This window comes from Rhinichthys klamathensis, unplaced genomic scaffold, assembly GCF_029890125.1.
Source record: "Rhinichthys klamathensis goyatoka isolate OS25496 unplaced genomic scaffold, OSU_Roscu_1.1 h1tg000229l_1, whole genome shotgun sequence".
In the NCBI taxonomy this organism is placed as follows: Eukaryota; Metazoa; Chordata; class Actinopteri; order Cypriniformes; family Leuciscidae; genus Rhinichthys; species Rhinichthys klamathensis.
In genome coordinates this window covers 2,619,784-2,637,538 of record NW_026606753.1, presented here as the reverse complement: position 1 = coordinate 2,637,538, position 17,755 = coordinate 2,619,784, and the positions used below count along the sequence as shown (strand labels likewise).

Sequence of the window (17,755 nt, the reverse complement as noted above, 5' to 3'; positions counted from 1 at the left end):
ATTATATAATGAAGGACAGCTTCTCTCATATAAAGAATTTCTCTCGTTTTAAAATACGTGTTTCTCAAAAATAGTTTTCTATTGTTATTGGTTCGATTCCATTGGGTACTCATTTGTTATTTAAGGGTGAACTTGAATACTTTTTCTCTGAGGTGACTTCATTTGATGGTTTTGAAACCTTTTTTGGCGAAATTTGTTTTTCATTAACCTCCAAAAATATTAATAGAGCAATCCGCACTCTTTTTCAAAAAGAAGTTGTTACTACACCATGGCCCGGTTTCACAGACAAGTACCACCACACAACCCCCTGTACTTTTTTTTTTTTTTTTAATTACCTACTCTGTGATTCTTCTTACATTATTATTCTGTCTGGCTTTGCTCATTGCTGATCATCATAGTGATTTAAATAGCAGGAAGGAAAAGGCAGAGTACAGCCCTGATAAGCTTTCCTGTGTATATTTTTGTTTCCAGTATGTGGACACCCTGCAGTTCTGACCTGTAGCTTTCTCATGTTTAACCAACCTTAAAAATACCAGGCATCTTGAGACGGTAAGTGCTGCCTTTCTCAGTTTCTCTTTGTTTTTTGATAAGCCACTGGGTTTAGGTAGATGTTTATGACAACATCAATGTACCATGCCAAATATAGCTATTTTTGGGGATATCACAATTTGTGCTTCTTGTTCATTTTTCATTTCGTATTTCTTTTATGGGTTTGTGCTTTTGTTCTGTCTGTGCTGAAAATAATTGTATTTTATATATATTTGGCAAGCATATATCTACCAACTTTATTTTTAGCTTGTTGTTCATGTTATTGTCTTTCCCCAGATTTGTGCACATACGCCAACTGATACAATGGGGCGTTTGCGGTTTCCTGCATTTCTCCTGGTTATCTTGTACACTGTAAGGTCTCCATTGAACATATCCTCATTACTTTAAACTGTTTAACTTGGAGAACTCATCAAACTTTGTGAAGCATAAGTCTTTGATTTTATTTCTCTCCAAATTTCTTTTGCTTTCAGACTGTGGTGCAGATAACCGAAGAGCTGATACACGTGAGCATGTTTCCTGAAGCTGCAGATTACTCATTCTACAGTTGTCGGAAAGAGATGCTGCAAATGGTCACAAAAGCTGGAGGTTTGCTGGAGACAGAGCTTAAAAACAATATAGATTTTATGGATATGTGGAAAGGTAGCACAACATGTGAGGCCATTCCAGATGGTACACCGGAGCACATGACTGCACTGCAGAGCTATGTTGAAGCTGGTTCGGAATTTCATGAAACATTTAATAAGTTGGTTCACACCAAAAGCAGGGGCAATTCAACTTACCAAGATATGTTTCCTTTCAAATCTCTTTTCTTCCTGCTGACAGATGCAATGCAACTATTGAAAAGCAATTGTAATACAGTGTACTCTGCTACAGAGGAGAAATATAGCTTTAACATTGGGGACAAAGTACGTTTTGAGAGTTTTTTTCCAGCAGAACTGGTATATAGTGCTGCAACCGAAGATGCAGCAACTTTTGAGACCACTGGGACTGTTTTCAATATCAATTCCTGTTCTGTGATCAACCTTGATAAAGTGTGTATATCAGAGGATATAGATCTTCTAATATCACCCACTGAAGTTTTCACAGTTAAGGATATCAAGACTGTTAGTAATAGTAATGACCATTATATAGAGATCAACTTAATGCATTCACACATGTACAGCTCCTCCAACTGCAGTAGCCTTGTCAGGTAAGAGACAGAGAGAGAGCAGTTAAAGGATTAGTTCACTTCAGAATTCAAATTTCCTGATAATTTACTCATGCCCACATCATCCAAGATGTTCATGTCTTTCTCTCTTCAGTCGAAAAGAAATGAGGGTTTTTGAGGAAAACATTCCAGGATTTTTCTCCATATAGTGGACTTCAATGGGGTACAATTGTTTCCCAGCTGAGGAATAAGGGTCTTATCAAGCGAAACAATCACTTTGAAAAGTCATGCGTGTTTTGGTTAAAAAAAGTAGGTATAGGGTGAAAAACGCCATCTCATTTTCTCCTCCAACTTCAAAATCGTCCGACACAGTTGTTTTACCTTTTATTTAATTATTTATTTATTTTTGTAAATGGCGTTTGACTTAGTCTTTGCACGTTCGCATTGTAAACACTAGGTCCGTACTTCCGCCTATGTCACGCGTGACCTTTCAACGTGATTACGTAATGCGTGGTGCATCGCAGAGTTAATGCAGGAGGAGCATTTGTGGTTAAAAAGTATAGACATTTTTTTTTTTTTTTTAGAAAATGACCGATCGTTTTGCTAGATAAGAACCTTAGTCCTCGGCTGGGATCGTGTAGAGCCCTTTGAAGGTGCATTGAAACTGCAATTTGGACCTTCAAACCGTGGTACCACATTGAAGTCCACTATATGGAGAAAAATCCTGGAATGTTTTCCTCAAAAACCTTAGTTTCTTTTTGACTGAAGAAAGAAAGACATGAACATCTTGGATGACATGGGGGTGAGTAAATTATCAGGAAATTTTAATTCCGAAGTGAACTAATCCTTTAAGATTTATTTGTTTGAATAAAACTCATGTTGAAATATTAATTTCTAATAAACAAAGCATAACTAAAATAAACCTACTGACTTGAATTTTCTCTTTCTGTCTAAAGTGTGTCTAAAGAATCATCTTCAAGTTTCCTGAGTTCCAGTGCCCTGAGTGTGATGGCTTCTTTACTCATGATGTACTTCTACATGCCGACTCTGTAAAATACCCTGTATGTTCTCAAAAATGCACAAACTCATGTGGAAAAGTAAAAGCGGCATTCTTTTTTTTAATGAGTTTTATAAACACATTCAGTTTTCTTGACTTATAAGGAAGAATTTATCACAATAGTAGATTACATTGTTTCAATGCATATTCTCTGTTCTAATCCTTATGCCTATAATTTACACCCATCTAAATTTATATAATAGGCCTATAGTCTTTTTAGTAAACCTATATGTGCTTTAGTGTTTTTGACATTTCTTTGAAAGTCTTTATTCCATAAATGTGTTTTACATGCATATTAAATGTTTCTTGTCTGGTATGTTGTGTTCTGTCAATGTCATAGGTTTTACAATTACCTGATTGTTGGTAATTGTAGGGTTGGTGGAAATCATCAAGTCATCATTAGGAGTCTTTTGTTAATCATTCAGACTTTACTTCAGAAAGTGACATGTTCAAGCTGTGGCGGGCAGTTTTCCAGGAGCAGTGTCAGCCTAACAAAAATATGTTATTAAAATGTTTTGCTAACATTCCCATTAAGTTATGAAAACATTCTTTCTGAATGTTTTTTTTTAAATGTTTTTTTTTCAAAACGTCAATTTTAATATATTAAGAACTTTCATCCACAGGACTTGAACCGTGGACCTTCTCGCTGTGACGTGACAGTGCTCTGAGCCACTGTCCTGCCCTGGCTGTTTATATTTATGTTTATATGAATTCAAGAGATAAAAATAGATAAAATGTAAGCAATACCTTTCTTGTTGGTTGTTTACATTTTTCCAGAGTATAAAAGATTCTAAGTTTCATTTCATTTCATTTATTTTCATTTATTTGTTTATTTTACAGGGACAGTGCTCATTAATTAACAGTAAAATAACTGTAAATGAGCCAGAGTTAGCTCAACAGGCTAATTTTCATCTGTTGTCCCTAGCCAGTTATTATGAAGGCAACCTAAAATCGAGATATAAAACCAAAAAATTACTGTTTACAGTCCACAAATAGTATCAGCATAGAAAAGTAATGATAAGACAGATACAACACACAACAATAAGTAACAAGCAACATCAGCACACAACATAGGCTAAAAAAGGAGAGAGAACCAAGTTTGACACAAGACAATCTGCTAGCAAGCAACATTTCTCAGTAGGCAGTCAGTAGTCCAATGTGCACATATCTTATTATCAATTAGCCAGTACTTAAGCTGACCAGTATAAGTCTTTGTTTCTCTTCTCAGACTTGGCAATAGATTCCACTGTTTAGTTGCAGTCAGAGGTGTAGTGGTAAAAAAAGAGGTGGGTAAACTATAAATTCTGGTGGACCACGACGTGGTCACCCGGTAAGGTGGGCCACTGCCTAATGGTGTATGTGTGTCCTGATGACATTGCTATAGGGAGGGCTCATTAAGCCTTTTCACACGCTTGTTCTTAGGACAAGTAAATCTGTCATTCACTTGTCCGAGTAAAAAAGTTGCTCGTCCGGATTTTTTTTTTGTGTGTGTGTGTGTGTGTGTTAATTTATTCTGAAACAATATTCTCATCAGTGTTCAATCAGCTTTGATATTTAAATCGGCATACTGTAATATCTGCACCTTTAAAGGGCATCCCCTCCCCCACTATTTTTAAATGTATGCTTCATCTTTCATTTTTAAATTCCTAAATTTGATCAATAAATTCAATTATTTCGAATAATAAGACACTATAGGGCTGTTACCCTAGGGGCTGATCAAATTAAATCATTTACACTGAAAAATTACAATTGCATAAAATAATTTAATGAAATTGATTTAAATTTACATATAAGAAACATTGGAAAGAATTATACTACTTTTAAACATAACACTTAACCGCCAGTAGGTGGCGGCAGGCGACCGTCTTAATGAGTGAGTCATTGATTCATTCAATCAAACGATTTGTTCAAACGGCTGATTCATTCAAGAATGAGACAGATGTTTATGAATGGGTCATTGAATCTTTGACTCAATCGATTCGTTCAAAATGCTGAATCATTCAGTAATGAAAACAGGTTGAGTGTTCCTGTGAGATGCGCCGTGGTTCTGCTGTGATTTTTGTTTGGAACTATTTTCGCCGTTGAAACAGAACAAAAACAGGCAATATTGCATCTAAAATGTAAGTGACTTAATTGTAACTGTTTGTTGAACTGTTGTAGGAAATCAATGTCACATTTTCAATCGTGATGGTGTTCAGGAAAAATAATTGAGGTTGCTTAACATATGTTAAAAGTATAAAAACTCCACATTTAGATATTTAATAGGCAGTATGTTGTTAACTGAGTGTGTGTGCGCTCATTTGTGTAGATTTCTCCTCGAGAGGCTGCGCGAGCGTCAACAGCGCAACCTCACCGTCAGTAATAGTCAACAACACTGACAGTAATTCAGCGCAATATGAAAGAGTTCGTCTTAGGTTTATCAACCTATGAAACTAATAATGAACAATATGAAACTAAAACGACATAAGCTTAATTTAAAATGTCTACAGGCTATTTAGAGGTGGATAAACGCAATTTAGAGGTGGATAAACGCACTTTGGAGGTGGGTAAACGCTATTTACGAATATTGGGAGGTGCGTAAACGGCGTTTACGTGCGTTTAGCCTCCACTACATCCCAGTTACAGAGAACGCTGACTGACTAAAGGCACTTTTTCGAGTGGGAATGATACAGTCCCCTCTTGTGATACCTCTGGTGACATGAGTGCCTGCTCTCTGCATAACAAATCTCTTAAGTGGAGGTGGAGCTGTGCTATGCAATATCTTATACACTAAGACAAAGGTTACTGTAAGTGATCAAGTTTTCCCAACTCAGAAGTCTATGGGTATTTAAAATTTGACAGGTGTGAAATCTATTAGGTTTCTGAACTAAAACTTTAAGAGTACGTTTATAAAGACATTCCAGTGACTTCATTGTAGACTTATTAGCTTGTGCCCAGCTTGTCAAACAGTAGCCTATGTAAAATCATGGCATTCATATATATCATAGCAGTTTCAAAGTTGAATGATTCCCTAACAAATCTAAAATTACTTAAGTTAAATCTAACTCGTTTGCACATACTTTTTACATGAGTTCTAAAACAGAGATTCGAATCAATCCAAACACCCAGATACTTGTATTCAGTCACAACTTGCAAATTTTGACCTGATATCATTATGTCAGGGTCTGGAACGCTACATGGTCGTTTTGAAAAGAACATGCTAACTGTTTTACAAACATTTAACGTTAGACATGATCTGTCAAGCCATGTTGTGATATAGTTCATTGCACTGGTTAGTTTTAAAGCAGCTTGCTGTTTTGTGCTGCTATGTACATAAATAACAGCATCATCAGCATATAATAGGATTTCTATATCGGGACAAACTTAAGGCAAATCATTAACATAAAGACTGAACAGCAATGGCCCAAGTATAGATCCTTGCGGAACACCAGTATTATTTGTATAAGCAGTGGATTTATGGTTTTGAACCTTTACATAATTTGTTCTTCCCTTTAAATATGAATCAATCCAATTAATGGTATCATTGGAAAAATTAAAATAAGCTAATTTGTTAACAAGTATACCATGATTCACAGTGTCGAAGGCCTTTTTAAGGTCCAAAAAAATTGCCCCCACAATACCACCCGTATCCATCATAGATTTAATGTTTTCCAGAAGGAAAAGGGTAGCAGTCTCTGTTGAATGGTGAGCTCTAAAACCAAATTGCATAGGATGCAGGCTAAAGTCACTGTTGTTCAAATAAAAGACTATTTTCTCTGAAACCCACTTCTCCTTCACCTTGGATACAACAGGCAAAATGCTGATAGGTCTATAGTTACTGATAATCTGGGGATCTCCTCCTTTAAAAATTGGTGACACTTATGCACTAAGTGCATTAAATATTTGAATAACAAAAATAACAGATACAACTTTACTTTAAGATTCACATTTTGCTGCAGTAGTACACTAAGAGTCTCTGGGAAGTACACAGTCCAAAACATAAATCATAAAGAGCAAAGCCTATATTTTCTAAACCAAAAACACAACCCCACCAAGTTAATCAAGGGAAAAAAGAACATAAACTCAAACTGCAGACAAGTCAAAATGATCAAAACATGTGTAAAACAAGAAAAAGAAAACACCAAAAAATGTATCCTGTGTATATGAACTATTCCATTTGGAGTTTTAAACATTATCATTTTACAAAATGCTACTTGATGCTTCAGGCTGAAGAGAGACCTTAGAGTGTAAAGCTTGTCTGCAGAGTCTGGATGTTTAAAAATGGCGTTGAATGGAGCGCATGCACAGAGTTGTGAGTAATTGTGAGCAAAGACATTGAGAGAATTTAGTTCAGAATCAGTTGAAATGCTGTTACAGAATGGGAAGTTCAAATGCCTGATTGCTTAGAGTAATGCATTAGGTTCAATCCAAGCTAACAAGGAAAGTTCCCATAACTTTCAATAATGTTCTTTAAAAGTTATGTAAATGTTAGGACAAAACGTTCTTAAAACATAAAACAAATCTAGATGTTTTGAACGTTCTGAAAACATTCAGAAATAACGTTTTCATAACATTTTCAAAATGATAGAATGGGATGTTCTTCTAATGTTCACATAAACCAAGAAAAAACGTTTGTAGCAACTCATAATGTAATAAAGGATAATGTTGCATATTGTAATAAGCATTACATTATTATTGTAATAAAATGTTCATAATGTAATACTTTTCTCAAAACGTAATAAAATCGTGAGCTCATAATGTAATAAAAATGTTTACATTATGAGAAGTTTATTACATTATAAACATAGTCATATTGTCATAATTGTAGCTTTTAAAACTTTAAACCTATGCAATGCTATAATTGTAATTGCATTGCCAATGTATAATTGTTTAACTTATGTGCTGGTATTGCCTTATGAACTGTGATTACATTATTAGTTGCTACAGTGTGTTCATAATGTAAGACATTTCTCATACAATAACCTATTACGGTATGTAAGAAATAGTTACTACATTGGAAAATCGTTATTACATCATGAGCTGTGAGCTCAAGATTTTATTACATTTTGAGTAAATTATTACATTATAAACATTTTTATTACATTAAAGGTACACTGTGTAGTTTTTTAAGTATTTTGTTAGCTAAAATCAATGTCTTTATTCATAAATATGTCCTCATTGGTGTAAAATTACCTCTGCTAATGATCTGACTTATCCTCGTGTCATAACCCGGCATAACCAATTTATTTACCAAACAAAACCACAATTAAACACAAAATGCCGGCAAAAACAAAGGAAAAGACACGCAGTAGAGAGAACTCAACTTGATCGGTAAAGACCACCACGCAGGAGCACTGCCACTAACATAAACATCAAAATGTTTTAGAGCCATAATCAAAGCTAGCATCTCCTTTTCGATCACTGAATAATTCCCCTGATAACGATTACATTTCTTTGAAAAGAAACTAACCGGCCTCTCAATACCACAGTCATCCTCCTGCATGAGGACCGCCCCAGCCCCTACCTGGCTCGCATCCACATACAATTTAAATTATCTGTCTAAACGCGGCGCCGCTAAGACAGGAGCGGTACATAGGAGCGTTTTGAAGTGTTGGAAGGCACTTTGACAAACAGGAGACCAGACAAATTTAAATGTATCCCTCAACAAATCAGTGAGAGGCACCACAACACTAGAAAAATTTCTACAAAATGCTCTGTAATAACCTACAAGGCCTAGAAAACGGATCAACTCTTTTTTAGTTGTTGTAACTGGAAACTGCTCCAACGCCTGGATATTTCCTGACCCTGCCCAACTACTCGGCCAAGATAGGTCACGGTCGCCCTCGCAAACTCACACTTTGCGAGGTTGACCGTGAGCTTTGCCTCCGCCAAATGAGTAAAGTTCCCGCATACGTTCTAAATGAGTATCCCAGGTGTTTGAATAAATGACTACATCATCAAGATATACAGCGCAACCTGCATGTCACCTACAACGTGATTCATGAGATGCTGAACGGTCGCAGGTGAATTTCGAAGCCCAAACAGCATTACTTTATATGAATATAAACCCTTTGGTGTAATAAACGCAGAAATCTCACGAGCATGGCTAGACAAGGGCACCTGCTAGTAACCTTTAAGGAGATCAAATTAACTGACAAACTTAGCAGAGCCCACCTGATCGATGCAGTCATCCATTCTCGGGAGGGGAAATGGCTTTGTAATAGAATTAACTCTGAAAATCAGTGCAAAAAGGCCAGCTAGAATAACTAGGTACCGCAATGTCATTTTCCAGCATATATTTTATCTGCTCCTCCATTTGCTTTTGTTTGTCCGTATTTACCCGATAGAATCTTTGCTTTATTGGTTTCACATCGTCCACCTCAATGTCATGTTCTATCAGATGAGTGCACGTAGGAGAATTAGAAAATAAACAAGAAAAACGACTAATTCATTCTGTCAACTGCTCCGCACGTGCTGCCGGCAAATGAGCGAACAATTTTTCCAATTCAGCCAAAGTCTGTGAGTTATTAAAACCACCTATAGACATTTCTTCTACCTCATCCAATGCTTTTTCAATGTCTGACCGCGAGACATGCCGCATGAGAGTGAACTACTGTAGGAGGATCACTACCCGCAGAAGGCTGAAGTACACAGGTAAAATAAGGTTTTAGTATATTAACATGACAGAGCTGTGTACTTTTCCTACGTTCAGGCGTTGCAATAATGTAGTTTTTTTCTGACACCTGCTTTACAATTGTATAGGGGCCTGCAAACTTTGCCTAAAAAGGAGAACTTATTACGGGACACAGAATCAACACCTGGTGCATAACTCAGCATGCCTATTATACCACGATTTCATTTTCTCCTGAGACGACACCAAATTTGTTTTCGCTAACATCCTGGCTGTATAAAGGCGATGTCGAAACCCATTAACAAAACCTATCAGGTTTACAGGAGGTTCAACATCCTTCCATCTGCCAATGCTCCTAACGGACCCCGCACTTTATGCGCAAACACCAGCTCATTTGGGGAAAACCCCAAGCTCTCTTGTGTAACTTCTCTAGCTGAAAGCATTAACCAGGGAAGACCTTCCTCCCAGTCCCCACCTAGTTCAGTGCAATACGCTCGTAACAGGGATTTTAATGTTTGATGGAAGCGTTCTAACAACCCCTGACTCTGAGCATAATAGGCCGAGGCTTGGACATGACAGACACGAAGTTGTTTTAAAACCTGGCCGAACATATGAGAGGAGAAATTAGATCCTTGATCTGATTGAACTACCTTTGGAATGCCGAAAATCAAAATAAACTGAGAAAGTGCACGAATCACAGACCTAGTAGTTATCGTGCATAAGGGATTTGCCGCAGGATAACGGGTGCTCTGACACATCACCTTTAGTAAATAATTTGCTCCCGATTTCGATCTAGGCAAAGGACCTACACAGTCAATTATAAGATGTTCGAACGGCTGGCCCACTGCAGGAATAGGAAATACTCAACACTCTGTCATACGCTTTATTAACGCCCGAATGCCCAGACTCATTATGCGCCACTTTCAGAACCCCTCCCAAAATCTTAATGGCAGCACAACTTGAAAAACAGGGTTCCCAAGGACTTTACCTTTATGATCAACCCACTTTCTTACTAACAATGAGTTCTGGAGAAAATATCCGCTGGCACTATCCTCCATCTCAGCGTCGAGCTTCACGTGCTGAAACAGCTCAGATAAAGAGGAATCCCCCTTTTGCTCTGAGACCAACTCACTGTAAGATACAGACAAAGGAAAATCAGACTAAGGCAAGTAAATTATTTTCAAAGGCTTATTCGCACTAGACAGTGCGGTTGATTGCTCATAAATCTTTATGCTCGACATAGCACGCGTTACCGCACAAGCCGTAAAAACTTCAGGAAAATCCAGCCTGCCTTCACCCAGCTCTTGACCTTACCAAAGTTTTTCCTCCACCGCCACCGACGGTTGGATATCGGACCAAAGCTGATCACCTGCTAGTTTGTTACCAAGAATAATGGTAACTCCTTTAATCGGCAACGCTGGACACAAAGCCAGTGCGGCTTCACCCTGAAACAGATCACATTCAAGCATCACTTTATGCAATGACACATGCAAAAAATTCTGGAACACGTTCATACGTTTTTAACACCGCTGCCTTCACTTCTACATAATCCTGACTATCTTCCACAGTTAAAGACGAATACGCCTCTTGTGCTTTACCCGTCAATACAGTCTGAAGCATTAATGCTCTGGCCGCATCCGGCCATTTACACGCATCGGCAATTCATTCAAAAAGTACAAAAAAAGAATCTTTTTCGCAAAATTTCGGTACAATCCGCAAATTTCCTACGACATCAAAATCAGAAACAGTTTTTCCCGCTGCAGCACCTTCCTTGTCCGTTTCAAGTCGCTGAAGTTGCCTGCTTCCTTTTTGACAGGTAAGTCAATGTTACGGTAATTCATTATGTGTGCAGCATAACAGTAGAACATGTATAGTTAAACTTGATGAAGTGCTATTGGAAGACATGTTGTCATGGCTTCTTGGTACATAACGGCTACCGTAGTTGCAACACGCATTTGAAAAAGCGAGGCGCTAGAGAGCACTATTCGTTTGAATGCAAAATACAATTTCACCGCTAGATGGGAGAAATACATTATGCTTTGTTATAACATTATGCTTTGTTATTACAATTATGAGTTGCTACAAACGTTCGTAATACATTAAAAAACTGGACGCTTTGAATGTTTAAAAAACATTCAGAAATAAAGTTTTCAACTTAAAGGGGACATATCATGAAAATCTGACCCTGTCTCTCCATAAGGCTGCACTCCACTACTGGTTATTTCTGAGATTTTGGATGAGTGGGATTATTCGCGTGTTTTGTTATTGTATCCGAAGCTTGTGTAAAGTATGTCTGCCTGAACGGCGAGGAGCAGCAGCTCATTTGCATTTAAAGGGACACACACAAAAACGTCACGTTTTTGCTCACGCCTAAAAAGGGGCAAATTTGACAAGCTATTATAAATAATATGGGAGGGATTTTGAGCTGAAATTTCACAGACACATTCTGGGGACACCATAGATTTATATTACATCTTGTGAAAAGGGGCATAATAAGTCACATTTAAAGGTGCAATGTGTAATAATTTTGAGTATCTATTAACAGAAATGCAATATGACATCCATAACTATGTTTTCAGTGGTAAAGAACTTACTTAATAAACCGTAATGTTTTTATTACCTTAGAATGAGACATTTATATCTACATAACCGCGGGCACCCCCTTCTATGAAGGTCGACATATTGTGATGTCATGTTTCTACCGTAGCCGACAGCGAACAAACAGCGCTACAGAGCGCGTTTCGTCACTACCTTGAAAGAGAAGCAGAAGCCATAGACACCGTGAGTAGTGACTTTTCCCTTGTCAGTGGTATAAAATATGTAGTTGGATTGTTTCATGTAACTTAGTTCTTCTCCCTCGCTGTGTTATGGCTTTGCTATGTGGGGATAAATGTGCTGGTTACGTTCGTGAGACAATCAGCTGATTAGTACTCTTGTCATTGACCGTAAAACAGTATGTTACAGGAATCACCAACCCGTCGATCGCGGTCCACAAGTCAATCTTGGAAGAATTTTAAGTCGATCGCGAAGAGTTTTCAAAATCAGAGAAAAAAAGCCTATTGTGTGTAATCATGTCATCTTTGGGCTCATGCGGACGCGTCGAGTTTAAACAAGGCTTTACGCTTAAACCAGCTCAGCCACAATAACAGCTCATATTAGCCAGCTAAACTTTTACTACCCTGTTACAAAAAATATATAGTTGCATAGTTTCATGTGGTTCTTCTCCCTCGCTGTATTATGGGTTTGCTATGTGGGGAGAAATGTGCAGGTTACGTTTGTGAGACAATCAGCTGATTAATATTATTATATTATATATTAAGACCCTTGATCCTCACCTGACTATGGCTTTGTAAACTTTATCCATAATGTGGTTTATAATGGACTGTGGTACAGATACAGTGACAATGTTACACACTCTTGGCTTACTCTGGCTATTCTCTCAGACGACAATATATTTGTCCCATTTTAGCCACCGTAGCTTCTTCGAAAGGGAGGGGTGAGCAGTGGGCTGAGCCCTTAGTGCAACTCGCAACCGAACCGCTAGATGCCGCTAAAAATCACACACTGCACCTTTAATAGGAATGTTTGCAAAATATTCTAAGAACTATTTTAGCTGGGATGAAGTCAGTGTATTATTCCTGCTTGCCTGTATATTTAATATACAACTTGCACAAATTATTTCTTGGGATCTTTTTTTCTTCTATTTTCTTTAATGATCAAACAAGTAGTAACCTTTAAAAAATGTTAGATGAACGTGAACGTCCAACTAAACCATTCCAAAAAATATGTTCCATGAACCATACATAAATAAAGTTTTTGTGCTAGCGGCCTAGCATTTTAAGAATTTTTTTAAAGACTAGATAACTTTGAATGAATGTTCTATTAACGTTAGAGTCTGAGCTCTGAGAACATTCCCTGAGCTGGGAATCTGCTAAATGCGACTAAGGCATGACAATTTTAAGATATTATAAACATTATAACATCATGATTTTCTGTAAAGCTGCTTCGAAACAATGTGTTTTGTGAAAAGCACTAGGCCTATACAAAAAAAATGTACTTAAATGTTATGAGAATGTTCAAGTATAGGCCTAAAAATTACATTGTAAACACATCCCATGAACTTTGTTCTAACGTTTTCTCTCTACAATAAGAGAACATTCAGCAAACTGTACAAATTACATCATAAGGACGTTCCATGAGCTTTGTACTCACTTTATGATAACATTTTATGATAACATTAAAATTAACAAGGATGTTCAGAGAATGTTATTCTAAGAACGTTTTCTCCCTACATTACGTGAACTTAAATTAACTATTAACAACATCATAAAAACATTCCATAAACATTATTTTAAGAATGATTTGTCCTAACATTTACAAAACTTTTAAAGAGCGTTAGTGAAAGAGGCCTATGGGAACGTTCCCTGTTAGCTGGGGAAGAACAGTACTGAGTAAAATAACCCTCAGTTGTTGACTCATTCCTTAAGCTTTTGCATGAGTTGTGCAGCCTAATTTTATATTTAAAAAAATATAGTTCCAGCTTTGACGATAACCAAAGTTATTGTAAATTTTTTTAATTATTATCCAATATAACAGTTGAATCAGCACATCAGTTTCACATCAGAATTCTTTATTAATGTGGCAAGTCTCAAAGCAGCTTTTGTAAAGTTGTAAGATATGCAGTCATTTGTAGCCTACTAGGCTACTTTACGAGAGGCTTCACTACCGCTTTAACAACCAACATGTTGTCACACGACCCCCTCTATGTACTATATTTTGTATATCGTAATGTAACACAACCTTGTTTGTCTAATGATGTTTATTGCATAACTGAAGAGGCAGAATACACAGAATGATCACATTACATGATCTTGTCCACCAGAGGGAGTTGTAGGCTAAAACACAGAGTGTGCCTTTGCCAGAGGATACTCAAATTCAGAACTGCCTCCTTGTTGCTTCTAGAGGTACTACAGTCACTTCTTTAAAATTAAGTTTTCTCACTTACTGAGAAAATGCATGATTTTCATTGGAACTACATACATAGGCAGAAAGCAAAGGTTTTGTTGACTTTATGAGCGTTTGTTTTATTTATTATTTGTATTGACATATTGACATTTTTATTTTTCTTATTTGTAAAAGAATGAAAGAAACTTAAGTAGGCTATTACAAATGGTCTGACGTATGAGACAGTAGCCTACACCAAAATAATGGTGATCTGTCATGAAATGAAGAAAACCCAACATGACGTGTGTGTGCACGCGCACGCGCGCGCGTGTGTGTGTGTGTGTGAGAGAGAGAGAGAGAGAGAGAGAGAGAGAGAGAGAGAGAGAGAGAGAGAGAGAGAGAGAGAGAGAGAGAGAGAGAGCGAGCGAGAGGAAATTGGTGTTTCTTCTCCCTCGCTCTCAGGTGTTTTTAACGCTGACGAGCATCTTTCAGCGTCACTGTCCATCCATATAGCCTATCTGATAGGAAACTGAAACCAGTTAAATCCAACCTGATAGCAAATTGGAATAAATCGGAGAACTTGCTTTTGCTTCCATTCCTTCTCTGAAAAATGAGCAGCCGACGGCGACGATGCAAGCGTCAGTTGATCAAGTTTACCCAGCATATTGCTCGCTTAATCACAGGAACTCTGAACTCAGGTAACCAGTTTGTAACAATATTTTTCTGGATATAGTTAACCGCATTGCACCGAGACTATAAAGTTTGCATCGTTCTGTCGCTTTGTTGTTCTGAACTTCATTTAGCCTATATCAGCTTTTGTTCCAAAATTGTTAACATTAACTGCTAAATAATTGCTTTACCAGAGTTAAATTATTTAATAGGCCTATATTAGAAATCGGATAATAGACTACATTGAAATAAATTGAATTAATAGATTAATTATAGATCAGTAGTTCATGAATATTCTAATATGACTTACTGTGTGTGAAAATGTATAATTTAATTAACGTTTATGACTTTTCTATTTATATTTACTTTAACAAATGATCTGTTATGCATTACATAATGTACACAAATTATTTAAAAAGTAACAGACATTTTGTAAAAGATCAAAGATATAAGACATATTTTGACAGGTCTACAATGAAAATAATTTTTTGTAGAAACACTTTTGACTCGGAAATCATTAGTAAATTTCACATATGTCAAACTGAATTAAAAATGAAATCTTGTAGTAGAAAAAAGTCTCGGTTACGTATTTTACCCTCGTTCCCTGAAGGAGGGAACGGGAGACGTTACGATGTAATTGGGATTGCCTTGAGAGACCAATCTACTTCGAGTGTATTAAAACAAGCCTATGCACATTGGCATGCGATAATTGCATCAGCTGCTCTGCTTGCAGCACGAGCATATAACGAGCAGCAGGTGCGTTGCATATTTGTTTTACGCTGAGGAGCCGAGACGTGTTCAGCCGTACAGCGATGGTCATCAACCGTGGTGACGGGACGCCCAACTGATTGGGGTGGAAGACCTATGAGAGGGAGTTCAAACTGCTGTTCCATTATAACCCACACAGTGGAACTCTTGGATAACACTGGGAAAGCGTGCCTTTCTAGAGGAGAGGGATGCTGTGGAAGCCACATCCTTCCCGAAGGGAGGTAATGTGGAGAATACACTGTAACGACTGAGACAAATCAGACACAATTATTTGTTATATTTAACAAATAATCTTTAAAACTCACTCTGGGATCTATAGTCCCATCCCCCCAACAAGGGCAAGAAGGGTCTTGGCTACCATGACTACGATCAGAAGTTGGTTTTATAGCTGTTAAAAATGTGGTCACGTGAAAAAAGCAGAGGCCATAGGACAGACCCACAGCCCTTAAAACAGACTTTCCTGCATTAATTTATGGACGAACTGTTCTGTAAATGTTCGACTCGGACGGCGTAGCGGCCCAAAGTGGGTCCTGAGTGTGCGGTGCAACACTATCCTGACTCCACCGACCGGCAGGGGATGAGTGAGACATAGATATCTCTCTCAGATGCTGCCTCGAGTGCATCAGACTGACGCTGGCGAAGCAAGAGGGGGCAGAGGGTTTCAAGGCATAGCGTCGTAAAGTTCTCCGCCCGGCCCTCCTTCGGGGAAGAGCAGCTATACTAATCTGGGTCGCCCGTCTCACGGCTGCTGTGATGGGTGGTGCCATCTTCCTGCAAAAGCTCAACGTCACAGTTGAGCTGGTGTGGCGGATGGTTTTTTTTTCTTCTGCAGGGGACGGACACCCTTGGCAACGAACAGACTGAGGGGCAGCCCACCAGTGAGCACATTGGGGCAAGCTTTTGGTTACCTCAGCCTGCTTCTGAACTGCGGAGAACCGCTGGCCACAGTCTCCAACAGTATCGCCGAAAGGCCACCTCGTGAGATGGGAGCATTGAGAAAGCGAACTTTGGCAATGTCTCGCACCTCTGCAAGGTTTAGCCAGGGGGCGCTTCTGGACCACTAGGGTGGACATCATCTGGCCGAGGGCCAGCGCTGTGACTTTAAACACGGTCAGTCACCAAACGCAGCTCAACCCCGACTCAGAACTACCCTCATGCATTATGACTATTTGGCCTTCCACAATTTATTTATTTATTTTTCAGGATGGCCGTCACATGCAGGGAAGAGGCGGTCTGCAGTAGCACTGCCGCCCTACCATTGAGGGTAGTGAGAGAGGGAAAAAAAATCTGCAGCTTTTGGCATGTTTTGCTTGCCATATTGGCGCCAAAATGCTTCCATACTGCAAAAGTTCTTAACACACATCTGAGAAGGCACGGGGGCGGGGCAAGATGATTACGCGTCGCACTGCGCCCCCAGAGTAGTCTGGAAAAGCATGGCTGTCAAGTCTGAATCTGATTCAGCATGAGCACGCATACCATATAGCGGAAGCTCAGCATCATCTTCATTTCCAGAGCGTAACAGCCCTCTCTCTGATGCAGCGATCGACATCTAATCCTAGGCTGTAGCCCCGAATGAAATGTTAGGTTCATCATGAGAATGACCAGCAATCCCATCTAGAAAGCTGCCAGGCATGCGAGACAGTGAATGTGGTCATCAACTCGACGGCACACAGCATGCTGATCGTTCAAACCTTAATGAAAAAGGCAAGACGAACAACATGCTGACGTGGTCATGTTCTCATAAGAGAATATAACCAACCACAAACACAGTCTCAACATGTTTGCGATGTGATAGAGGAGTGAGGGGCCCACACGGATTGGTTATCCGGCGGGAAAGCCCTCACTATAATCCTCCGGTCACCCTGGCTATACGCAGAAGTTGCCCTTTTCTGGTGTACCAGAAGAAGAACTAGATCGGGGCATAGGCGAGGAGACTCCTCCTCGTTTGAGGCATTTGAGTTTCGACTGCGCATCTAGACCACCGAACGACACGCGCTGGGTTGCCATGACA

The 17,755-nt window shown here is 38.6% G+C and overlaps 2 protein-coding genes across 2 annotated transcripts in view; both read left to right on the top strand.

The window, feature by feature from the left end:
* Nucleotides 1-448: 448 nt before the first annotated feature.
* si:ch211-145b13.6 (ecto-ADP-ribosyltransferase 5) lies at nucleotides 449-1,905 on the top strand. The gene is made up of 3 exons (XM_056265068.1): nucleotides 449-549; nucleotides 826-900; nucleotides 1,020-1,905. Exons 2-3 carry the CDS (start codon nucleotides 853-855, stop codon nucleotides 1,740-1,742), a joined length of 771 nt encoding a protein of 256 aa, XP_056121043.1. The 5' UTR covers nucleotides 449-549; nucleotides 826-852; the 3' UTR covers nucleotides 1,743-1,905.
* A 12,866-nt stretch (nucleotides 1,906-14,771) lies between these two features.
* The window catches only part of kcnip4b (potassium voltage-gated channel interacting protein 4b), a 50,688-nt gene continuing 47,704 nt past the window's right edge, over nucleotides 14,772-17,755 (top strand). Inside the window, exon 1 of the mRNA XM_056265123.1 lies at nucleotides 14,772-15,005. Within this exon, the coding sequence (XP_056121098.1) occupies nucleotides 14,918-15,005 (88 nt within the window). The 5' untranslated portion in view covers nucleotides 14,772-14,917. The remainder of the gene's footprint in view (nucleotides 15,006-17,755) is intronic.

What these genes read in the sequence shown, in the direction of transcription:
- si:ch211-145b13.6 (XM_056265068.1), top strand. Translation starts at nt 853, where the DNA reads ATGGGGCGTTTGCGGTTTCCTGCATTTCTCCTGGTTATCTTGTACACT. An exon ending in TCCTGGTTATCTTGTACACT is followed by an intron (nt 901 to 1,019) that starts GTAAGGTCTCCA and finishes TTTTGCTTTCAG; the next exon opens with ACTGTGGTGCAGATAACCGA.